The sequence below is a fragment of the Carcharhinus amblyrhynchos genome, chromosome 21, assembly GCF_965287045.1.
Source record: "Carcharhinus amblyrhynchos chromosome 21, sCarAmb.v2.hapA, whole genome shotgun sequence".
NCBI classification, from domain to species: domain Eukaryota; kingdom Metazoa; phylum Chordata; class Chondrichthyes; order Carcharhiniformes; family Carcharhinidae; genus Carcharhinus; species Carcharhinus amblyrhynchos.
Genome location: NC_137344.1, coordinates 17,907,167 through 17,925,441, shown reverse-complemented (window position 1 = coordinate 17,925,441; position 18,275 = coordinate 17,907,167). Strand labels below are relative to the sequence as shown.

The window sequence follows — 18,275 nt, the reverse complement described above, 5'->3', positions numbered from 1 at the left end:
AGCAGGCTCGAGGGGCCAAATGGCCCACTCCTGCTCCTATTTTGTATGACCATCAGCAAAGAATGGCTTAAAATGGGGCTTTTTCAAGTTGGCAGGCAGTGAATGGGGGGGGAGTAGTCCTGGGGCCTCAGCTATTTACAGTCTATATGAACAACTTGGATGGGGAGACAGAGGGGAATGATGAAAGTCTGCTGCCAAGATGCACCAGAAGATAGGCTGTGGGGAGAACACACAAAGGCTGCAAAAAGAAAAGGCAAGTTCTGCGCAGGGACAAGAAGACAGCAGATTAAAAATAATATAGGGAAGTGTGAAGTTATGCACCTAGGTCGTAAGGTTGGAAAAACAGAATATTTTTTAAAAGGTGTGCAACTTCGTAAGTATAGATATTCAAAGAGACTTGGATGTGCTGGTACAAGGATGCAGAATGTTAGCACGCAGATGGAGCAGGCAAGTAGGAAGGCAGATGACATATTGGCCTTTATTGCAAGGGTTTTGGAGTAAACAAATGAAGATGCCTTCACTGTATTTATAATTATTTTGATGAGACCACACTTGAAATACTGTGTACAGTTTTGGTATCCACATGTAAGGATATAGTTGCACTGGAAGCAGGACAGCGAAAGTTCATTGAATTGGTCCCTAGGATAAGGGGGTTGTCCTATGATGAGCACTTACGTAAATTGGATTTTAATCTCAGGAGTTCAGAAGAATAAGAGGTGATCTCATTGAAACCTACAAAATTTTGAAGAGGGCAGATTGATAGGGTAGATGCTGTGAGATTGTCTCTGATAATCAGGAACTCCAAAACAGTCTTGGGTTGAGGGGCTGATTTTTTTTTAATCATTCGTGATTCATGGGTGTCGCTGGCTGGCCAGCAGTTATTGCCCATCTTTAGTTGCCCTTAGAGGGCAGTTGTGAGTCAACCAAATTACTGTGGTTGTGGAGTCACAAGTAGACCAGACCAGGTAAGGATGGCAGATTTCCTTCCTAAATGGCAATCTGGTTCAATAATGTGATACTTGACAATGGTTTCATGGTCGTCAGTAGATTTTTAATTCCAGGTTTTTTTTTACTGATTTCAAATTCCACCATCTGTTGTGAGCAGGATTCGAACCCGGGCCCCGAGAACATTAGCTGAGTTTCTGGGTTAATAGTCTAGTACTAATACCATTAGGCCATCGTCTCCCCATCAACTGGACTGAAATAACTGAGAAAACAAGAAATTACTTCACTCAAAGGGTTATGAATCTTCGGAATTTGCTATACCAAAGGGGAAGCAGCGGTATTGCCATGGGACTACTAATCCAGAGACCAGGGACTGGATTCAAATCTTGCCACGGCTGATGGTGTAATTTGAATTCAATAAAAAAAAATCTGGAATTAAATGTTTGAAGATAACTATGAAGCCATTGTCGACTGTTGTAAAAACCCATCTGGTTTAGTGTTCTTTGGGGAAGGAAATCTGCTGAGCTTAAATGACTCCAGAGCCACAGCAATGTGGTTGACCCTGAAATGTCCTCTGAATGGGAGGACTTACAATAAATGCTGGCCCAGCCTATGATGCCCACATCCTGTGAAATTAATTTTAAATATGGATGATCCATCATTTAATACATTTATGGTTGTTATAGAAAGATTATCACAAGATAACCCCCATAACTAGCATGGGGGAATTACTGATTGACCTCTCTGGAGGGCTCATTGAATACGAGCTCCCTGGGCATTGGCTATTAACTCACCAGGTGGAACTAAGCCCTGTATAAAGCAGGCCCCTGAGTGGGTCCGTTATTCCATTGTTCGGGTTGGGACTTGTTGTGTTCACCATAGGCTTGTGGTTTTTGCTTGACTTTATTTTGTGCAATAAAGCACTGTTCCTTGATAGCTGACTCCAGGATTTATTATATGTCTCCAGGGGTTAAAGAAGGTGGGGGGTTGACGCATAAATGAAGTTTAAGAATATCAGCCATGATTTTAATGAATGGGGGAGCTATCTCTCTGGGCCAGATAGTCCACTCCTCCTGTTTCTCACGGATGGTAGGAAAGATGACCAAGTGGGTAAAATAGCAACTTCAAATTGCTAATTCACCAACAATTAAATGTAATGAACCAACTCATTGAGTCGATTGTGTCGGTACAATGGCACAGTGGTAAGCACTGCTGCCTCACAGCGCCAGGGACCCGGGTTCACTTCCGACCACGGGTCACTGTCTGTATGGAGTGTGCACATTCTCCTAGTGTCTGTGTGGATTTCCTCTGGGTGCTCTGGATCCCCCCCCACAGTCCAGGGACCCGGGTTCAGTTACTGCCTTTGGCTACTGTGTCGAGTTTGCACATTCTCCCCGTGTCTGCATGGGTTTCCTTCCACAATCCAAAGATGTGCAGGTTAGGTGGATTGGGCATCCTAAATTGCCACTTAGTGTCCCAGGATGCGTGGTTTAGAGGGAATAGCGGGGTCAATACATGGGGTCACGGGGATGGGTTGGATGTTTTGTTGGAGAGTTGGTGCAGATTCAGATGGGCTGAATGCCTCCTTCTGTACTGTAGGGATTCTATGAAGGTTTCTCTTTCAGTGTCTCTTTTGTGAAATGTAAGGATAAGCACGACCGTTGCGTAAGACAGTAGATATCTCATGTCAAACAATGTGAAACTGGAAGAAAATAAGCAACATATTCTCATAATCTATGAGCATAGTGTTTTTTTACTGTTCAACAGCTCCCACCTTTACAGGAACTGCTGTGGTTCAGTTATAACATCCTCTGTTCATTTTGTTTTTGTGCCCCAGGTTATGCTCGCTGCTTCTTACTGGTCGCTGCTGGCTCCAGCGATTGAGATGGCAGAATCTTCAGGGACCTATGGAGCGTTTGCCTTCCTTCCTGTGGGAGTGGGATTCACACTAGGAGCAGCATTTGTTTACTTGGCCGATGCTTTACTGCCGTCGCTGGTGAGTGCGCGGAAATTTCAAAGTCCGCTGGGCCCCCTGCTGTGCTAAACCTCTCCCGGGCTGGCATGGAGAACTGTTTGACATACCCACCTTCAGGGAAAGGAAAAGGGAAAATATGGCACAGTTTAACAAAAAGACTGGACCGGACCCAAGGAGTTGATTTATTTTGCCTAAAGGCAATTTTTTGTCGTGCACACAAGTTAAACCAGAAAAAAAACTAAAATAACTATTCTTGGAAGATTCACACGACAACCATGAAAGAATGGATCCGTGTGTTTTGACTGGCTCAGTGTTTGTTTGTGCTTTTTCACTTAACTGAGGAGATTCTCGAGACAGGCTTAGTCACAGTGTGAAATTGCCAAAGAAAATACTTGTGCTGTCCAGGCATCTTCCTCATCTCTGTGTCTTTCCATGGGGGCCTCTGGAGATGTGCAGCCCCTTGCCATGAAAGATTGCACCCCCACCCCCGACAGGGTGTCAGTAGGAAGTGGCGGATATGCTGTTAGACAAGTACTACATCAAATTTAAGTAGGTGGATTGGCAGGGGAGAGTGGAGCAGGTAAGAGATGTGCCTGGTTCCAAGGTGACACGGTGGCACAATGGTTAGCACTGCTGCCTCGCAGCATCAGGGACCCACATTCAATTCCGGCCTTGGGTCGCTGTGTGTGGAACGGCAAATTGCGCGGAGGGTGTGGAGAGTCTGCAGAAGGATCTAGATAGGCTGGGCGAATGGGCCAGGAAATGGCAAATGGAATTTAATGTTGGCAAGTGTGAGGTGGTCCACTTTGGTAGGAAGAATGGTAGGAAGGACTATTACTTACGTGGCGAAAAACTGCAGCAGGCGACGGTGCAGAGGGACCTCAGGGTCCTTGTGCATGAGTCGCAAAAACCCAGCCTGTAGGTAGAGCAGGTGGTCAGGAAGGCAAATGGGATGCTGGCCTTCATAGTGAGGGGGATTGAATATAAAAGTAAGGAGGTCTTGCTGCAGCTGTATAGGGCATTGGTGAGGCCGCAGCTGGAGTACTGTGTGCAGTTTTGGTCGCCGTACTTACGCAAGGATATTTTGGCCTTGGAGGGGGTGCAGAGGAGGTTTACTAGGCTGATACCGGAGTTGAGGGGGTTGAGCTATGAGGAGAGGCTGAATAAACTAGGCTTGTACTCGTTAGAGTTTAGAAGAATGAGGGGAGATCTCATTGAGATATATAAGATGATGAATGGGATGGATAGGATAGAGGTGGAGAGACTCCTCCCGCTCAGAAAGGACAGTGGGACTAGGGGGCACAGCCTCAAGATAAAGGGGGGGGCGGTTTAGAACGGAGTTGAGGAGGAACTTCTTCTCTCAAAGGGTGGTGAATCTCTGGAATTCTCTGCCCGTTGAGGTGGTGGAGGCTGCCTCGCTAAATATTTTTAAGACGCGGGTTGATGGGTTTTTGATAAGCGAGGGGATTAAGGGTTATGGGGAGAGGGCGGGAATGTGGAACTGAGCCACGACAGATCAGCCATGATCTTATTGAATGGCGGGGCAGTCTCGAAGGGCTAGATGGCCTACTCCTGCTCCTATTTCTTATGTTCTTATGTGTGTGGAGTGTACACATTCTCCCTGTGTCTGTATGGGTTTCCTCCGGGTGCACCGTTTCCTCCCATAGTCCAAAGATGTGTGGGTTAGATGGATTGGCCATGCTGAATTGTCTCTTAGCATCCCGAGGTATGCAGATTAGGAGGATTGGTCAAGTAAATATTATGGAATTATGAGAATGGGACCTGGCTGTGGAATGCTTTGTTAGAGAGTTGATGCAGACTTGATGGACCAAATGGCCTCCTCCTGTACTGTAGGGATTCTATTATAAAGATCACACTGTATACCTTCAAAATCTCTCCTCCATTTTCAAGTTATCAAATTAATACCAAATAACACCCACAGTCCTTTTCGCTGATTTGCACAGTGAAGCAATTAGGAATGTGGAACCACAGCTTGATTCATGGTGGGAATTCGAAGTTTATTGCGATTGTTTGGTTTAATTGAGATGAGCTTCCTCCGCATACCTGTTCCATAACTAACTCCACTTATTTCCACCTCCAGAACATCATCCAACTTCTCCCTCATCTCAGCTCACCTGCTGACAGTCTCATCTGTATCTCTGTTGACTGCAGTCATAGAACCTGGAATCCTGCAGTACAGAAGGAGGCCATTCGGCCCAGTCTTCACTGACCACAATCCCCCACCCAGGTCCTATTCCTGTAACCCCATACAATCACCCTGCTAATCCCCCTGACGTGAGGGTCAATTTATCATGGCCAATCAACCTAACCCATACTACTTTAGACTGTGGGTGGAAATTGGAAACCCATGCAGACACGCAGAGAATGTGCAGACTCCAGACAGTGACTGAAGCTGGGAATCGAACCCGGGTCCATGGCGCCATGAGGCAGCGGTGCTAAGCACTGTGCCACCCATGTTTCTTTGGCTGACCTCTCCTCTTCTACCTGACTTAGCACTGAACTTGTCCGAAACTGTGATCAACATTGGCTCCCCTCCCACTCCCCACCTGACCAAAAACTCCAAATGTGGCTTGGTGTCAAATTTGGTTTGCCAATCATCATGTAAAACAGCTTGGGATGTTTTACGACATTTCATAAATCCAAGTTGTTGCTGAATTGGTTTCTGCTTCCCGTCAGTGACTAATTCTCGGGCTGGAAGTTTGAATTGACTCTGGGGTGTGTGGCGGTTGTGGTTGTGTGTGTGTGTGTGTGTGTGTGTGTGTGTGTGTGTGTGTGTGTGTGTGTGTGGTTGTGTTTGTTTGTGAGATTTCCTCTTGCAGAGCAGTGTGCCTATCGAGACCACTTTGTCGGTCCGTGAGCTGGCGACCGTGGGTTGGACTTCCAGCAAATGGTCTATTTTACAACAAGAGTAGTTTATTTACTCAGCAGAGTCCATTTAAATGACGCAGTACAGCAAACCGTCGACTCTGGAGTCTGATTATAAAGGGCACACCACGAACTGGAGGAAACCGAACGCATGGTAGAAATTATAGCAACCTCTCTCAATAAAAGCCACATTATTTCTCCAGAACAATGCAGCGAGGAGAGGATGGTTCCATATTAAAAAAAAGTTATGTGCGTAAAATCAATCCCAGACACGACAGCAGTTGCTGGTTCCAGGCCTGATTGCCAGTGGAATTAACCATGGTGTGTCTCCTGATCCATGCCAGCAATAGGTGTGATCTTAGTATCTTAGAGCAGGAAGAAGACCATTCACACATTCCCGAGTGGTCCATATCTAGTTCTGTTTCTGTAGACTAAGGCTGGAATTTTACCGGCACGCCTGCGCCAGAGGCTCGTAAGATCACGACCGAGGCCAGCGGAGAATGCTGTCTCGGGACGGCGTGCCGATTAAAATCAGGGCCTAAGCCTCTGTGTCAAAGCACCACTTTGGGGAGCAGCTCTGATGCGTCTGTCTGTGCGTGCGTCTGTTTAGCTGAAAATAGTCTGTACTTCAAAACCTTAGTGATGTTTTTCAGTCAAAAACAGACAGCCTGTGTCTCAAAATAACAGCCTGCACTAAGTTCCATTTAAAAGCAACAAGTAAAAACACCAGAAGGATGATGTCATGTGGAGAGTTCATCACTTTTTCTTTTTATGCACCAGGCCTGCTGCAAGTTTATTTCCAAATATTAAGTTGTTGCTTGTGTTGCGCGCTGGATTGGTTTATCTTGAGAATTCCTTCAGAGAGCCCCTCCAAATTCTGTTTGTGGGGTGGCACGGTGGCATAGTGGCGAGCATTGCTGCCTCACAGTGCCAGGGACCCGGCTTCAGTTCCGGCCTCAGGTGACTGTCTGTGTGGAGTCTGCACATTCTCCTTTGTGTCTGTGTGGGTTTCCTCCTAGTTCTCCAAAGATGTGTGGGTTAGGTTGATGGGCCATGCTAAATTGACCCTTAGTGTTAGCAGGGTAAATAAGTGGGGTTACAGGAGTAGGGCCTGGGTGGGATTGTGGTCAGTGCAGACTTGATGGGCCGAATGGCCTCCTTCTGATGTGTAGGAATTCTATAATATCTAGTGAGAAATGCAATGCAGCACTGTAAATAGTTCCTGTTTTGGACCAATTTGGGTTTTTGAAAGCACCCCTTTTGGCTTGCATTTTCATTTCAGTCGGTGGAATTTTAGTTAGCATCCATAGAGAATTCATAGCCATAGGGAAGGTGGGAGAGAACATAAATTAGGCACCCTGAACGTGAGATAGCCATGAGTGAATCAAATGGAAAGTCCTGGAGAGTGGTCAGAATGTGGAACTCATTACCATGTAGAGTGGTTGAGGTGAAGAACATAGTTCTATTTAAGAGGAAGCTAATTAAGTGCATGGAGGATCAAGGGCTATCAGGACATGTTGATAGGATGAGATTAAGCTTGGTGAGGAGTGGCTTGTGCAGTATAGGCACCGACATAGACATGGGGTAAATACTTTGTAAGAAAAGAAAGATACATAGGGCTGAATTTTACTTGGAGGCAGTGATCCCACATGAGCCAGGAGCCACTTAGCTGCATTGAGCTGACTTTACAGATGGGTGACTGCTGTCCCATCCCTGCAGCGCCAGTGGGACCCAGATGAGAAGGTAAGTTGGGATCTTCTGTCAGACCCGAGCAATAGAACCATTTGAGGAGGGTTGGGGCTGGGCTGGGGTCGGGTGGGACGGCATACATGGGGTACTGAAGGGGGCCCACTCTGCTGGGCACAGGGTGTACAACAAAAGGATTTCCCCCTTAGCTGCAAAAAGGCTGTCAGGTGGTATGGACACAACCCACAACTGGCAAAACTACCAGAAAGAGGCCTTTAAATAGACATAAATTGGTCACTTTAAGGATCTCAATTAACCCAAGGGTGGGTGGACCTGGTAACAAACCAGTAAAGGCAGATTAGTGACAGGCATGGTAGTGCCAACATTATTGTTTAGCCCCACCCCCTCCCACCAATCTGTTCCTGGGGGCACAGACGGGGTGCTGTCTGATTCCAGCCCAAGGTAAGAATTTTCCCGTTCCTCCCACCGACAAGATCTTCCGGTCCTGCCAAAGTCAATGAAGTTTTTAGTGGCTCCCCATGTCCCCATGCTGGGGCTGGAAAATCCCGGCCCTAGTTTCTGAAGGGTATTTGCGTGTGTGTATTTTCTTGTTTGATATAGGCACAAATGGAGAGCCTCAGGAGAATATTCACTGATGGGGCTGGGTTTGAACAACAATCACAGGGGATGAGGCTCAGGAGCAATGGTGTCTGAGGCCATTGGCAATGAGCCAACTCCAATTAAATACTTGGAGTGTCGTCAGACGAAGGCCAGAGACATTTTTTATTTTTTATAGGGAAGGTAATTTAAACACATAACTTATTAAATGGAAGGCAAACAACTTGCACTTTGGCTTGGCTCTGGTTTTTGGCCATCAGGTTTATGGCAGAGCACCAATTTGGCTTGGACTTTAAATAATTCTCGAAAATATCTGGTTTGTCTGCTTTATTTAAGACTTGGCAGATGCTTAAGTGCAGGTGATATGTTAAGGGTATTTGTTTTTGAAGGCGCTGGAGTTGAATTTGCTGAAAATACATCTTTTAAGGAAAAACCTGAATGTTGCCCAGCCGTACCACATCTCTAACTATTTTTGTTTGCTCCTGCCTCTTTATGACGTATCAAATAATATTTGTCTATCACTCAACAGTCTTTCTTGTACTTCCATTTAAATTCAGCAATAAAATGGTTGACCGTGCGGTTATCAAAGTCTTCATCACCAAGATGGATGTCACTCCCCATTATTCCTGGATGCAAAGACCTGAAATGATTGAGCTTGGAAACCTCAAAGGATATTGCTCTGGGCCACAGTGTTTTATTATTTCCTCCTTCTTTGATCACCAGCTTGTGTACTATCCTACACTATTGGATGGCCGTAACTTCCTTTACCCAGTATTTTACCAGGTAGCTATTGTGACTAATAGATCCATATCCTCCCTCTGCTGGCCAACTGACTGTGTGAATCCTACTGGAAAATAACAGCTTGACAGCAAAAAGCACGTGTTGGAAGCTCTTGGAATAATTGAGGTGAGGATTTGTATTCATGCTTTGGGCAAGGGAGGCATTGGTGATATTGTCATTGGACTTGTAATCCAGAGACCCACGCCAATGCTCTGGGGACCCAGGTTCGAATTCCACGACAGCAGATGATGAAATTTGGACTCAATAAAAAATCTGAAACAGAAGTCTTAACGATGAAACCATTGTTGATTGTTGGAAAAACCCACCTAGTTCACATGTGTCCTTTAGGGACGGGAATCTGCTTTCTTTACCTGGTCTGGCCTACATGTGAGTCTAAACTGTCCTCTGAAATAGCCACTCAGTTCAAGGGCATTTAGGGATGGGCAATAAATCCTAGCTCAACCAGCAGCGCCCACAGCCCGTGAATGAATAAAGAAGAGAGGCAGATTGGAAGCTGAAAGAAGTTCGATCAAAGTTAACATCAAAAAATATGACTTGCAGCTTCTTTTGGAAGTTTAGAACCAAGATTTTCCATGCACTGTTGGAACGTTACACTTCCGAGCATGTTTAAGCTTGCGCAACATCCATGCCAAGGACATTGAGCATAGGGTATAAGGATGTGTTTTTAAAAAAATGTGGGATCTTGCCATGTCCCATTTTTATGCATTATTGTAAAAAAAAATGTTGCACGTATAAGGGTATTACACACTAGCAAACATCTTATATCTATCTTCTTAGCAATTACCATCCTATTTGCACGTTCTCCCTGTGCCTGTGTGGGTTTCCTTAGGGTGCTCCAGTTTTCTTCCACAGTCCAAAGATGTGCAGGTTAGGTGGATTGGCCACACTAAATTGCTTCTTTGGTGTCCCAGGATGTGTAGGTTAAGGGGATTAGCCATGGTAAATACAAGAGCTTGCTAAACTGCTTTTGGATAAGAAAATAGGTTGGAATCCATTTGAAAAGTAGTGGCCAACACAAGAGTTACACATTTTTTAAATTATGAGGAAGTTGAAAGTATTTGTGTGCCATTGGGTCTTTTTCCATTCTGCAGAATATAGTTTCCCTTCCACATCCAATGGGGCACTATGCAGATCAACTTTAAGAAGGTATCCTACTGCCACATTGAGCGTATCCAAGGAGCAGCTAACATGGAAAGGCTCAAGAGGTTTCAGATTCAATCACTAATTTGTACTGAACTGACAAATCTCAGCTGAGATGATATGAGGGTGCCAACAATTAGCTTTGTGGGTGGCTAACAAGCCCACATTGTTAGAAGTCCCCGTCGCCAATTTTTATGGTGTATATTGAAGAATTGGCGTTAGGAATCACGAAGGATTAAATATCACAGCTTTATTTACAGGTGGTGTTCACTATCTGGCTGCCTTTTCTCTCTGGAAGTTTTTCATGCTAGGAACCTGTGACATCACTTTCAGGAAATACTTGAATATATTAATACATAGTGCTTAGTATATGTCCAAAAATGTGCGGGTTAGGTTAATTGGCCATGCTAAATTGACCCTAGTGTTGGTGGAATTAGCAGAGTAAATGTGTGGGGTTACGGGAATAGTGCCTGAGTGGGATTGTGATCGGTACAAACTCAATGGGCTGAATGGCCTCCATCTGCACTGTAGAGATTCTATGATTCTATGAATTTTTAGTGGTTACCAAAAATCAATATTAATACATAACACTTTAGTCTTTAACACTGTCATTAACAAGCCCTTTGTCTTACGGCCATAACATCCTTGTCAAATCTCTCCTCGTCCCCAGCTCTCTGACCCTCTGCTCCACTCCCTCTCTCAGTACAAAATCCGTCACATCCCTCCGTCTCTTCAGTTTTGTAGGAGAGTCATACAGACTCAAAATGTTAACTCTTGTTTCTCTCTCCATAGATGCTACCAGACCTGCTGAGTTTCTGCACCATTTTCTCAATGCCAGCGTGCGCGCACACACCCACAAATGCGCGTGCACACCTGTCACGTGTTCTTGAGTTTTGCTTTGACAGAGCTTTGACCTTTTATGCTAATAATGCATTCTCCTGCCTTACCTTTTTGTCGGTGTCTGCACCTCCTATCATTAACACTCCCCTTTTTCTTGTCCCCATAACACCTTTTGCCAACCTCTTATAGTCCCCACCTGTCTCTGACCCTCTACTATGTTCCATCCCTCTTAAACAGGATAAAATTCACCACTTCTCAGCTTCCCTTTGGTTCTGAAGGAGTCGTACAGGCACCAAATGTTAACTCTGTTTCTCTCTGCATGGATGCTGCCAGGCTAGCTGTGTTTTTCCAGCATTTTCCATTTTATTTCAGACTTCTAGCATCTGCAATTATGTTGCTTTTGCAATTGTGATGTTGGGAAAGTTGCATGTCTTGCCTGCTGGCCAGTTAAGTACCTTTTGAGGATAATGTGGTTAGGTGCAATGTTTAATACATTTGTGGACATCTTGAGTAGAATCTGATTGCCTCTGCTTTTCAAAGCAGCTCAGTTTAAATGCTGACGATCATTGAATGATGTGGATAATGATTTTAATTGTAAGTAATTAAAATGGCCATTGGCACTCATCTTGGGCTGCAGCCAAAAGCTTATAGTCATGAAAGGGTTTTCATTGTTGGATGACTGATGTAAAATGTGGTATGAGCTAAATATTTAGCTGTGCTTAGCAAACGGGTGTAGCAACATCAGTGATTCCTGGAGCGATGGGTCATGCACACTGCAAGAGAATATTCATTTGCTGTCTGTTGTGCATAATTTAACACTTACGCTGATAGATGAGGCAGTGTTTTCTTGTGGTTCTGTTTGGAACATATGTATTGCTAGCATGTTTTAAAAGGTAATTATCTTATCTGGTGGGCCGTGGAGGTTCTTTCTTGTGTCTGATTGAGATGATGAATGATGACACCCGGGCAATGTTAACAAGGCCAGCTCACAGAGGGAGAGAGTCCTCATCTCTTAGCTTTGTCAGCCATTATAAATACTGAAGGGGAAAGGTCACTTACAAGATATTTTAAATCTGGGAAGCCTCAAGAAACGCTGAATATTGGCTGTGAACCAACAAGATGTCTGAATCATAATCTGTGTATGATTTGAATTGTTAAGAGTAACTGATTTACCTTTGACCTCTGCTAGCTACTGGACATGTCGAGAAGGGCATTGTGCAGAAACCTGCCTTTCCCTAATCTTCAGTATGGTTAATATCTAAACACTTCAACACCAGTTATTGCTCAGCTGGGCTGATCGAAAATATAGTACATTTTTAATTGGGAGTTGGATTCTGCGTTATTTTTTGTGCACCGGTTTAAAAGTGTATTGCAAACGGGAGCATATGCTAAATATGCATTGGAAATAGCCAATGGAGCCACGCTGGCTAATTGTAAATGTAGCTACGCATAAAGGATGTAGGACTAGGAAGAGCAATTTTAGTTGTTAGTTTCTGCCAAAATTAAGAACTTTGTTGTAGCTGCTGATATTGCCTGTTCAGCACCATTCACGACTCCTCAGTTACTGAAGCAGTCCACATTCAAACACAACAAGATCTGGACAATATCCAGGATTGGGTTGACAAGTGGCAAGTACCATTCATGCCACACAAATGCCAGGCAATGACCATCGCCAATAAGAGACACTCTAACCATCGCCCCTTGACATCCAATGGTGTTGCCATCTCTGAATTCCCCCATTGTCAACACCCTTGGGATTACTATTGACTAGAAACTCAACTGGCGACAAGAGTAGGTCAGAGGCTAGGAATACTGCAACGAGTAACTCAACTCCTATCTCCCCAAAGCCTATCCATCATCAAGAAGGCGCAAGTCAGTGTGATGGAATATTCTCCACCAGTCCGGAATGGTGCAGTTCCAACAACACTCAAGAAGCTTGACACCATCCAGCACAAAGCAGCCCACTTGACTGGCACAACATCCACTCCCTCCACCACGGACTCTCAGTAGCAGCAGTGTGTACTATCTACAAGATGCAATGCAGCAATTCACCAAAGATCCTTTGACAGCACCTTCCAAACCCACAACCACTTCCATCTAGAAGGACAAGGGCAGCAAATATGTGGGAGCATCATCTCCTGCAAGTTCCCCTCCACTCGTCATCCTGACTTGGAAATATATCACTGTTCTTCTGCGGTCGCTGGATCAAAATCCTGGAATTCCCTCCCTAATGGCAATGTGGGTCAACCCCCAGAACACGGATTACAGCGATTCAAGAAGGCAGCTCACCACTACCTTCTCAAGGGCAACTAGGGATGGGCAATAAATGCTGGCCTAGCCAGTGACGCCCATGTTCTATGAATGAATAGAAAAAAGCTGTTCTTTTCAAAGAGACCTCAGGCTGAAGTTAGGCCATACAGAGGCCTTGCATATATACGGCGCCCTGCGTGACCATCGGATGTCCTAAAGCACTTTAGCGCCAGTGAAGAACTTTTGTTGTTTAGTTGTTGTAATGTTGGAAATGCTGCAGCCAGCTTGCACATTCCCACAAACAGCACTGTGTTGACGATCAGATCATCTGTTTTTATGTTGATTAAGGATAAAAATTTGGCCAAGACACTGTTGATAACTCCCCATAGTGCATCCACTGAGGGGGCAGACAGGACCAAGATTTGACGTTGTCTCAGCATTGCGCTGTGTTGAGTGTCAGCCTTGATTTTTGACTGAAGCCTTGGAGTGGGATTTGAACCCACAACCTTCTGACTAAAGAGACGAAACTGTTACCAACTGAGCCAATGTTGTTCCTTAGATATTTATCTTTAAAATTGGGGAAACAATGTAAACGCTGTTTGTGGCATATACAAGTTCAGCTCTACGTTAGCATTCTTCATAATGTTTCCTGTCCCTCCTCATTCCGACTCATATCCGTGTTAATGGTATATTTTTATAAATATCTCTCACAGTTGCAATGAACAGCTCCTGATCCCTCGAAATGAAAAATCCTTTCTGGGTCAGGGATCAAGCCATCACTCATTTTGTCCATTGTTATTAGTATGATATCAGATTTGAAATTGTGGGAAGAAAGTCCACAGACCTCAGTATGTGGGTCTCTGCGTGCATTCCTCTTATGTTCAGAAATTTAATATATGGTAACCTCACTCTTCAGTGCTGTTAAACAAATACTGGACTGAGTTCAGATGGGAAGTAACTTGTGCATTTATATGATTGAGCTGTTTTCTGTATCCCAAATGCACTGTGTGTGTGTATGTGTGTGTGTGAGAGACAATCTGCACTTATACAGTACTAGAAGTAGTCACTCTTGTAATGTAAGGAAAATGCTGTAAAATTCAAGAGGAGCTTGCACAAATGAGCTACAAAATCATACACGTGAATGTAAATATTACTCTTCAAGCATTTCACATCATAATCAATCGCCCCCTTTGCCATATTTCTGTGCTGAACAACTTGTTTTAATAAATAATTGACATGGTGTAAATTCTCAATGAGAATGCTGTGTTTTTCAAGATTTGAACAATAGGACTTCAATTCTAACACATTTATGGGCAGTGCTTTCACCTCTGAATGAGAAGGAAGAAAATGCCATGATTGAAGCCCTCCCTCAGGAGACCAGAACACATTCTTGAAGTTGGCTGGCATTTAGCAATGAATACAAAAGGATGGCTGCAGTCTTTCAGATGAGATTTTCAGTCAAAGGCCTACCTGAACACTCTGGATGTAAATGAGCCATGCAGCAGCATTAGAAGAAAGGCAAGGAAGTTTCCTCAATATCCTGTCAACAATCAACTGGCAACTGGTACTTGCAAAAGGTAATCGGATTTTATTTCCTTATTGTTGTTGATGGGACTGTGCTGTGTATAAATTGCCCATTGTGCCCTTTACATCATGGCAGTAACTATTGTCACAGAGAGTTTATGTACTTTATTGTTTACGGTCCAAGTGTTTTCATGTGGGAAGTTAATCTGTTTTCTTGCTGTCTGAGTGGTTTGTCCCAATTGAAAGGATTCCAGCAGCAAGCTTTTGCAAATTTAAAAATTATTAAAAAGGAAGATTATTTGCACAAAGGTTTAGGAGCAATGTCTTACACACAGTATCACACTAACACACAAAAGGATTAGATATAGATGAAAAAAATGATTATAATTTTGAATGATTTTGAGTCTCTTTTGTAGCAGGCCTGTAATTTCTTGGATGTATTAATATTTTATAATTGGTGTAGAGGCTTTATAAAAGCAGCAGACTCTCCGTAAACTGTGGGGCTTCTTGCAGATTAATTGCCCGGAGATTGACTCTGAGGTGAATTTGAAGTTGGGAGAAGTTTGGAGGGAGAGTCCGACTCCAGATGTGGTAGTATCTTACCTTTGCTGCTGGTTTGATGGTTTAGTTGGTGTATTTGATGGTATCTTATCTGATATTTCAGACCTGAGTAGCTTCTGCTGTTATATTTAAAAGCAGGGAACAAACATGGCTGCCTTACCCATGTGACCTGCTTCAAGTCATTCTCCAAATATGGTGGGGTGTTAGGCCAATAAACATCCTGTGTGGCACCCACTGAGTTTTGACATCTCTATTGTCCATGGTGAAGAGGAAAGCTGGTAAATATCATTGTCCTTTCTGTTGCTGGTTCATCCTTAACGAGGGAACGCATGCATTGCAATAGTGGCAGTGATTATCCAGATGTAATCAGCCACAATCAAGGACCCCATATTCTCTTTTCCGCCGGGGAAAAGGTACAAAAGTCTGAGGTCCCAACTCAAGAACAGCTTCTTCCTCGCGGCCATCAGACTTATATTAAGCTGATCTTTCTCTACACCCTCACTATGACAGTAGCACTATATTCCGCACTCTTTCCTCCTCTACGTTTTGTACGCTTTGTCTGTATAGCACGCAAGAAAAAATCATATCACTGAACGCTGATACATGTGACAATAATTAACTAAATTAAATCTGCCTGAGTTTCAAGTCTGTCTGCCAAAGTCACATGATATACTGCAGGCATCTTAATCAGTTTTCGATGCCCATTTTTAAAACAAAATACAGCTTTAAAATTTGTAATGCCATCATGCCTGTACCCAGCATGACACCACACTTCAAAATGGTTCCATTGACTGAGACACATTGCGATGTCCTGAGCTCTTGAAAGATGTCATGTAAATGCAAGCTTCGAAAGAAGGGAGAGATGTCTTGTAACTTGCACCGTGCTGAGTGGAGGGACAAACAGCTATTAATGGAACACACATTTCCCCATCCAAAATGTTTTAATATCTAAGTCACAAATAGGAATGACCATCTGCTATAAGATAAGGGAGTTGTGAATGCGCTACATCTGGTCAGACCCATGAAGCTCTTTTAAACGTTGAACACTGGGATATATATTCTCTTACATATTGGCAGCGTCAGGAGGTGAAATTAGTTGATTAAAATTAGATAAAAATAGTTATTGCATTGTTACGTGTCAGGTGTTAGACTGACTTCATTGAAATACCCAGAATTTCCTGGAAAAGCATTGGTGAGGTCACGGTGCTTGCTGTTATTGGTGTAAAAGTGAAGGAGTTTGTGGTGGGAGGAGAGAAAACACAAGTTGAAAATCACCACAAATGGCCGGACAGTTTATGCCACTAGCCTGTGAAAAATGAAAAGCTTGCAGACAGCCTCCCTGTGAATGCCAGGAAGCTGCTAGATTTGTGCCATTGTTCCGAATTAAACTCTTGGCGTAAAGAACCCTGTTCATAAATGATTTATTGTTCTGATGTGGTTCAAATGGCAGCTCAGAAACTGGAGTCTCACTGTTGTTAACATTGATAATAAATTGTTTATGGAAGATTTTTAAATTAAAAATGTAAGACTCCTCCCTCCAATCAAAGATTTGCTCTTGCTCGCTCGCTTGCACCGCGCGAGCACCCACACCCCTCCCTCTCCCTCTCATGGTGCTCTCTCTCTCTCTCTCACACACACACACACACACACACACACACACACACACACACACACACACACTCGCTGCCATTCCTCTCTGCGTGTGGTTGGCTGCTTATCTGAACAATATAGTCTTGCAAAATTTCATAACACGAGGTAGAATATTGACAGCTCTTTGCTATTGCTGAGTGGGGAGTCTCGCATCTTGGAGCTCTGTCCTTCCTTCAACATTTTAAATAATGAATCAGACTGCTCTTAACTGTTGTTAGATTTTAGATAAAAGCAGTCGATTGTTTTTTCCAGGCAGCGATTATTGAGTGATTTTAATGGAAGAGATAACATAGAACAAATGGAACAAATCCATCTTAACAAAATGATTTGGTTAGGGCACACATATTAAAAAAAGAAATGCCTGCTGCAGTATTGTACTGAAGGTAACTGAGTAATAATTGATGCGTGGGAGTACTGGAATATGGGGCTGTGAGGTGTTATATACACAAGTTTTTTAAGTTTGTGCTTTACTCAGTTTTATGTGAAACTTACGGAGGGATCATGTGACCTGCTTTGACTCCTGTGTGGTAACAAGCCTGGGTGGCCTCGCTGCTCTGGGGCCAGTGTGGCCCAGATTGATTTACTGAGAAGTTCAAGACGTTCACACTGGTAGCAATGACCAGAGCAGCTGCGCTGATGGCAGATTGACCTTTTAGTGTGTTAATCACAGGGAGATGATAGGAATGTCAGGTTTGAGAAATGGTTATACTTTGAACCGTCTGTTTAATTCCAAAATAGAATGAAGTTGAGGGTTTAGAAGATGATCAGCATTTCTGCCTGAATACAAGGCAGAAGGTGTTTCCCATCTCCGCAGAGATGGTCTTTGAAGGGGGAACATGCCATAAAAAGCTATTGTCGTATTGGGTTACAGGATTTTCCTAAGATAATGCTGATCTTCATAGATTCAAATGCATTCATCAAGAATCTGACAGAGAGAGGGGCAGCCAAACTCTCTTGCAGAAGGTAAGTGGGAGCTTGCGCTCGGATTGAAGAGACCAAATTCGTGAAGATTTATATAGGGCTGGAAGATTCACCTAACTTTGATTGGAGGATGGAATCTCTAGGATAACCTGCACCGTGAAAGTCATTTCAGAGATTTGAAGTTATCTGGTTGGAAAAGAAAGGAAACAAGAGATTGTGAGCTGAAAATAGCTTTGGACTGGTTCCTGGAGAATACACAGTCCACTTGGGGGGTGGAGTAAAGTATAACCCTGGAGGGGGATTTTCAGTTGTTTAAAAGTTAAATGGGAAATCTTTTGTGTAATTTAAAGTACAAGTTACCTAATCATGTTTAGACAATGTTATTTTTAATTGTTAATTAAAGTAAAGATCTTAAAACTTGAAATCTGGACACACAATCCTTCCAGGATGTGACTGGGAACTGAAGTATCTTCTAAAA

General features: G+C 43.6%; 1 protein-coding gene across 2 annotated transcripts in view; it reads left to right on the top strand.

Moving 5' to 3' along the window:
• Window positions 1-18,275, top strand: part of slc39a11 (solute carrier family 39, member 11) — a 701,093-nt gene that overhangs the window by 57,183 nt on the left and 625,635 nt on the right. For both annotated transcript variants that reach the window (XM_080209531.1, XM_080209530.1), the window contains exon 3: window positions 2,783-2,941. In XM_080209531.1, the coding sequence (XP_080065657.1) occupies window positions 2,783-2,941 (159 nt within the window). The remainder of the gene's footprint in view (window positions 1-2,782; window positions 2,942-18,275) is intronic.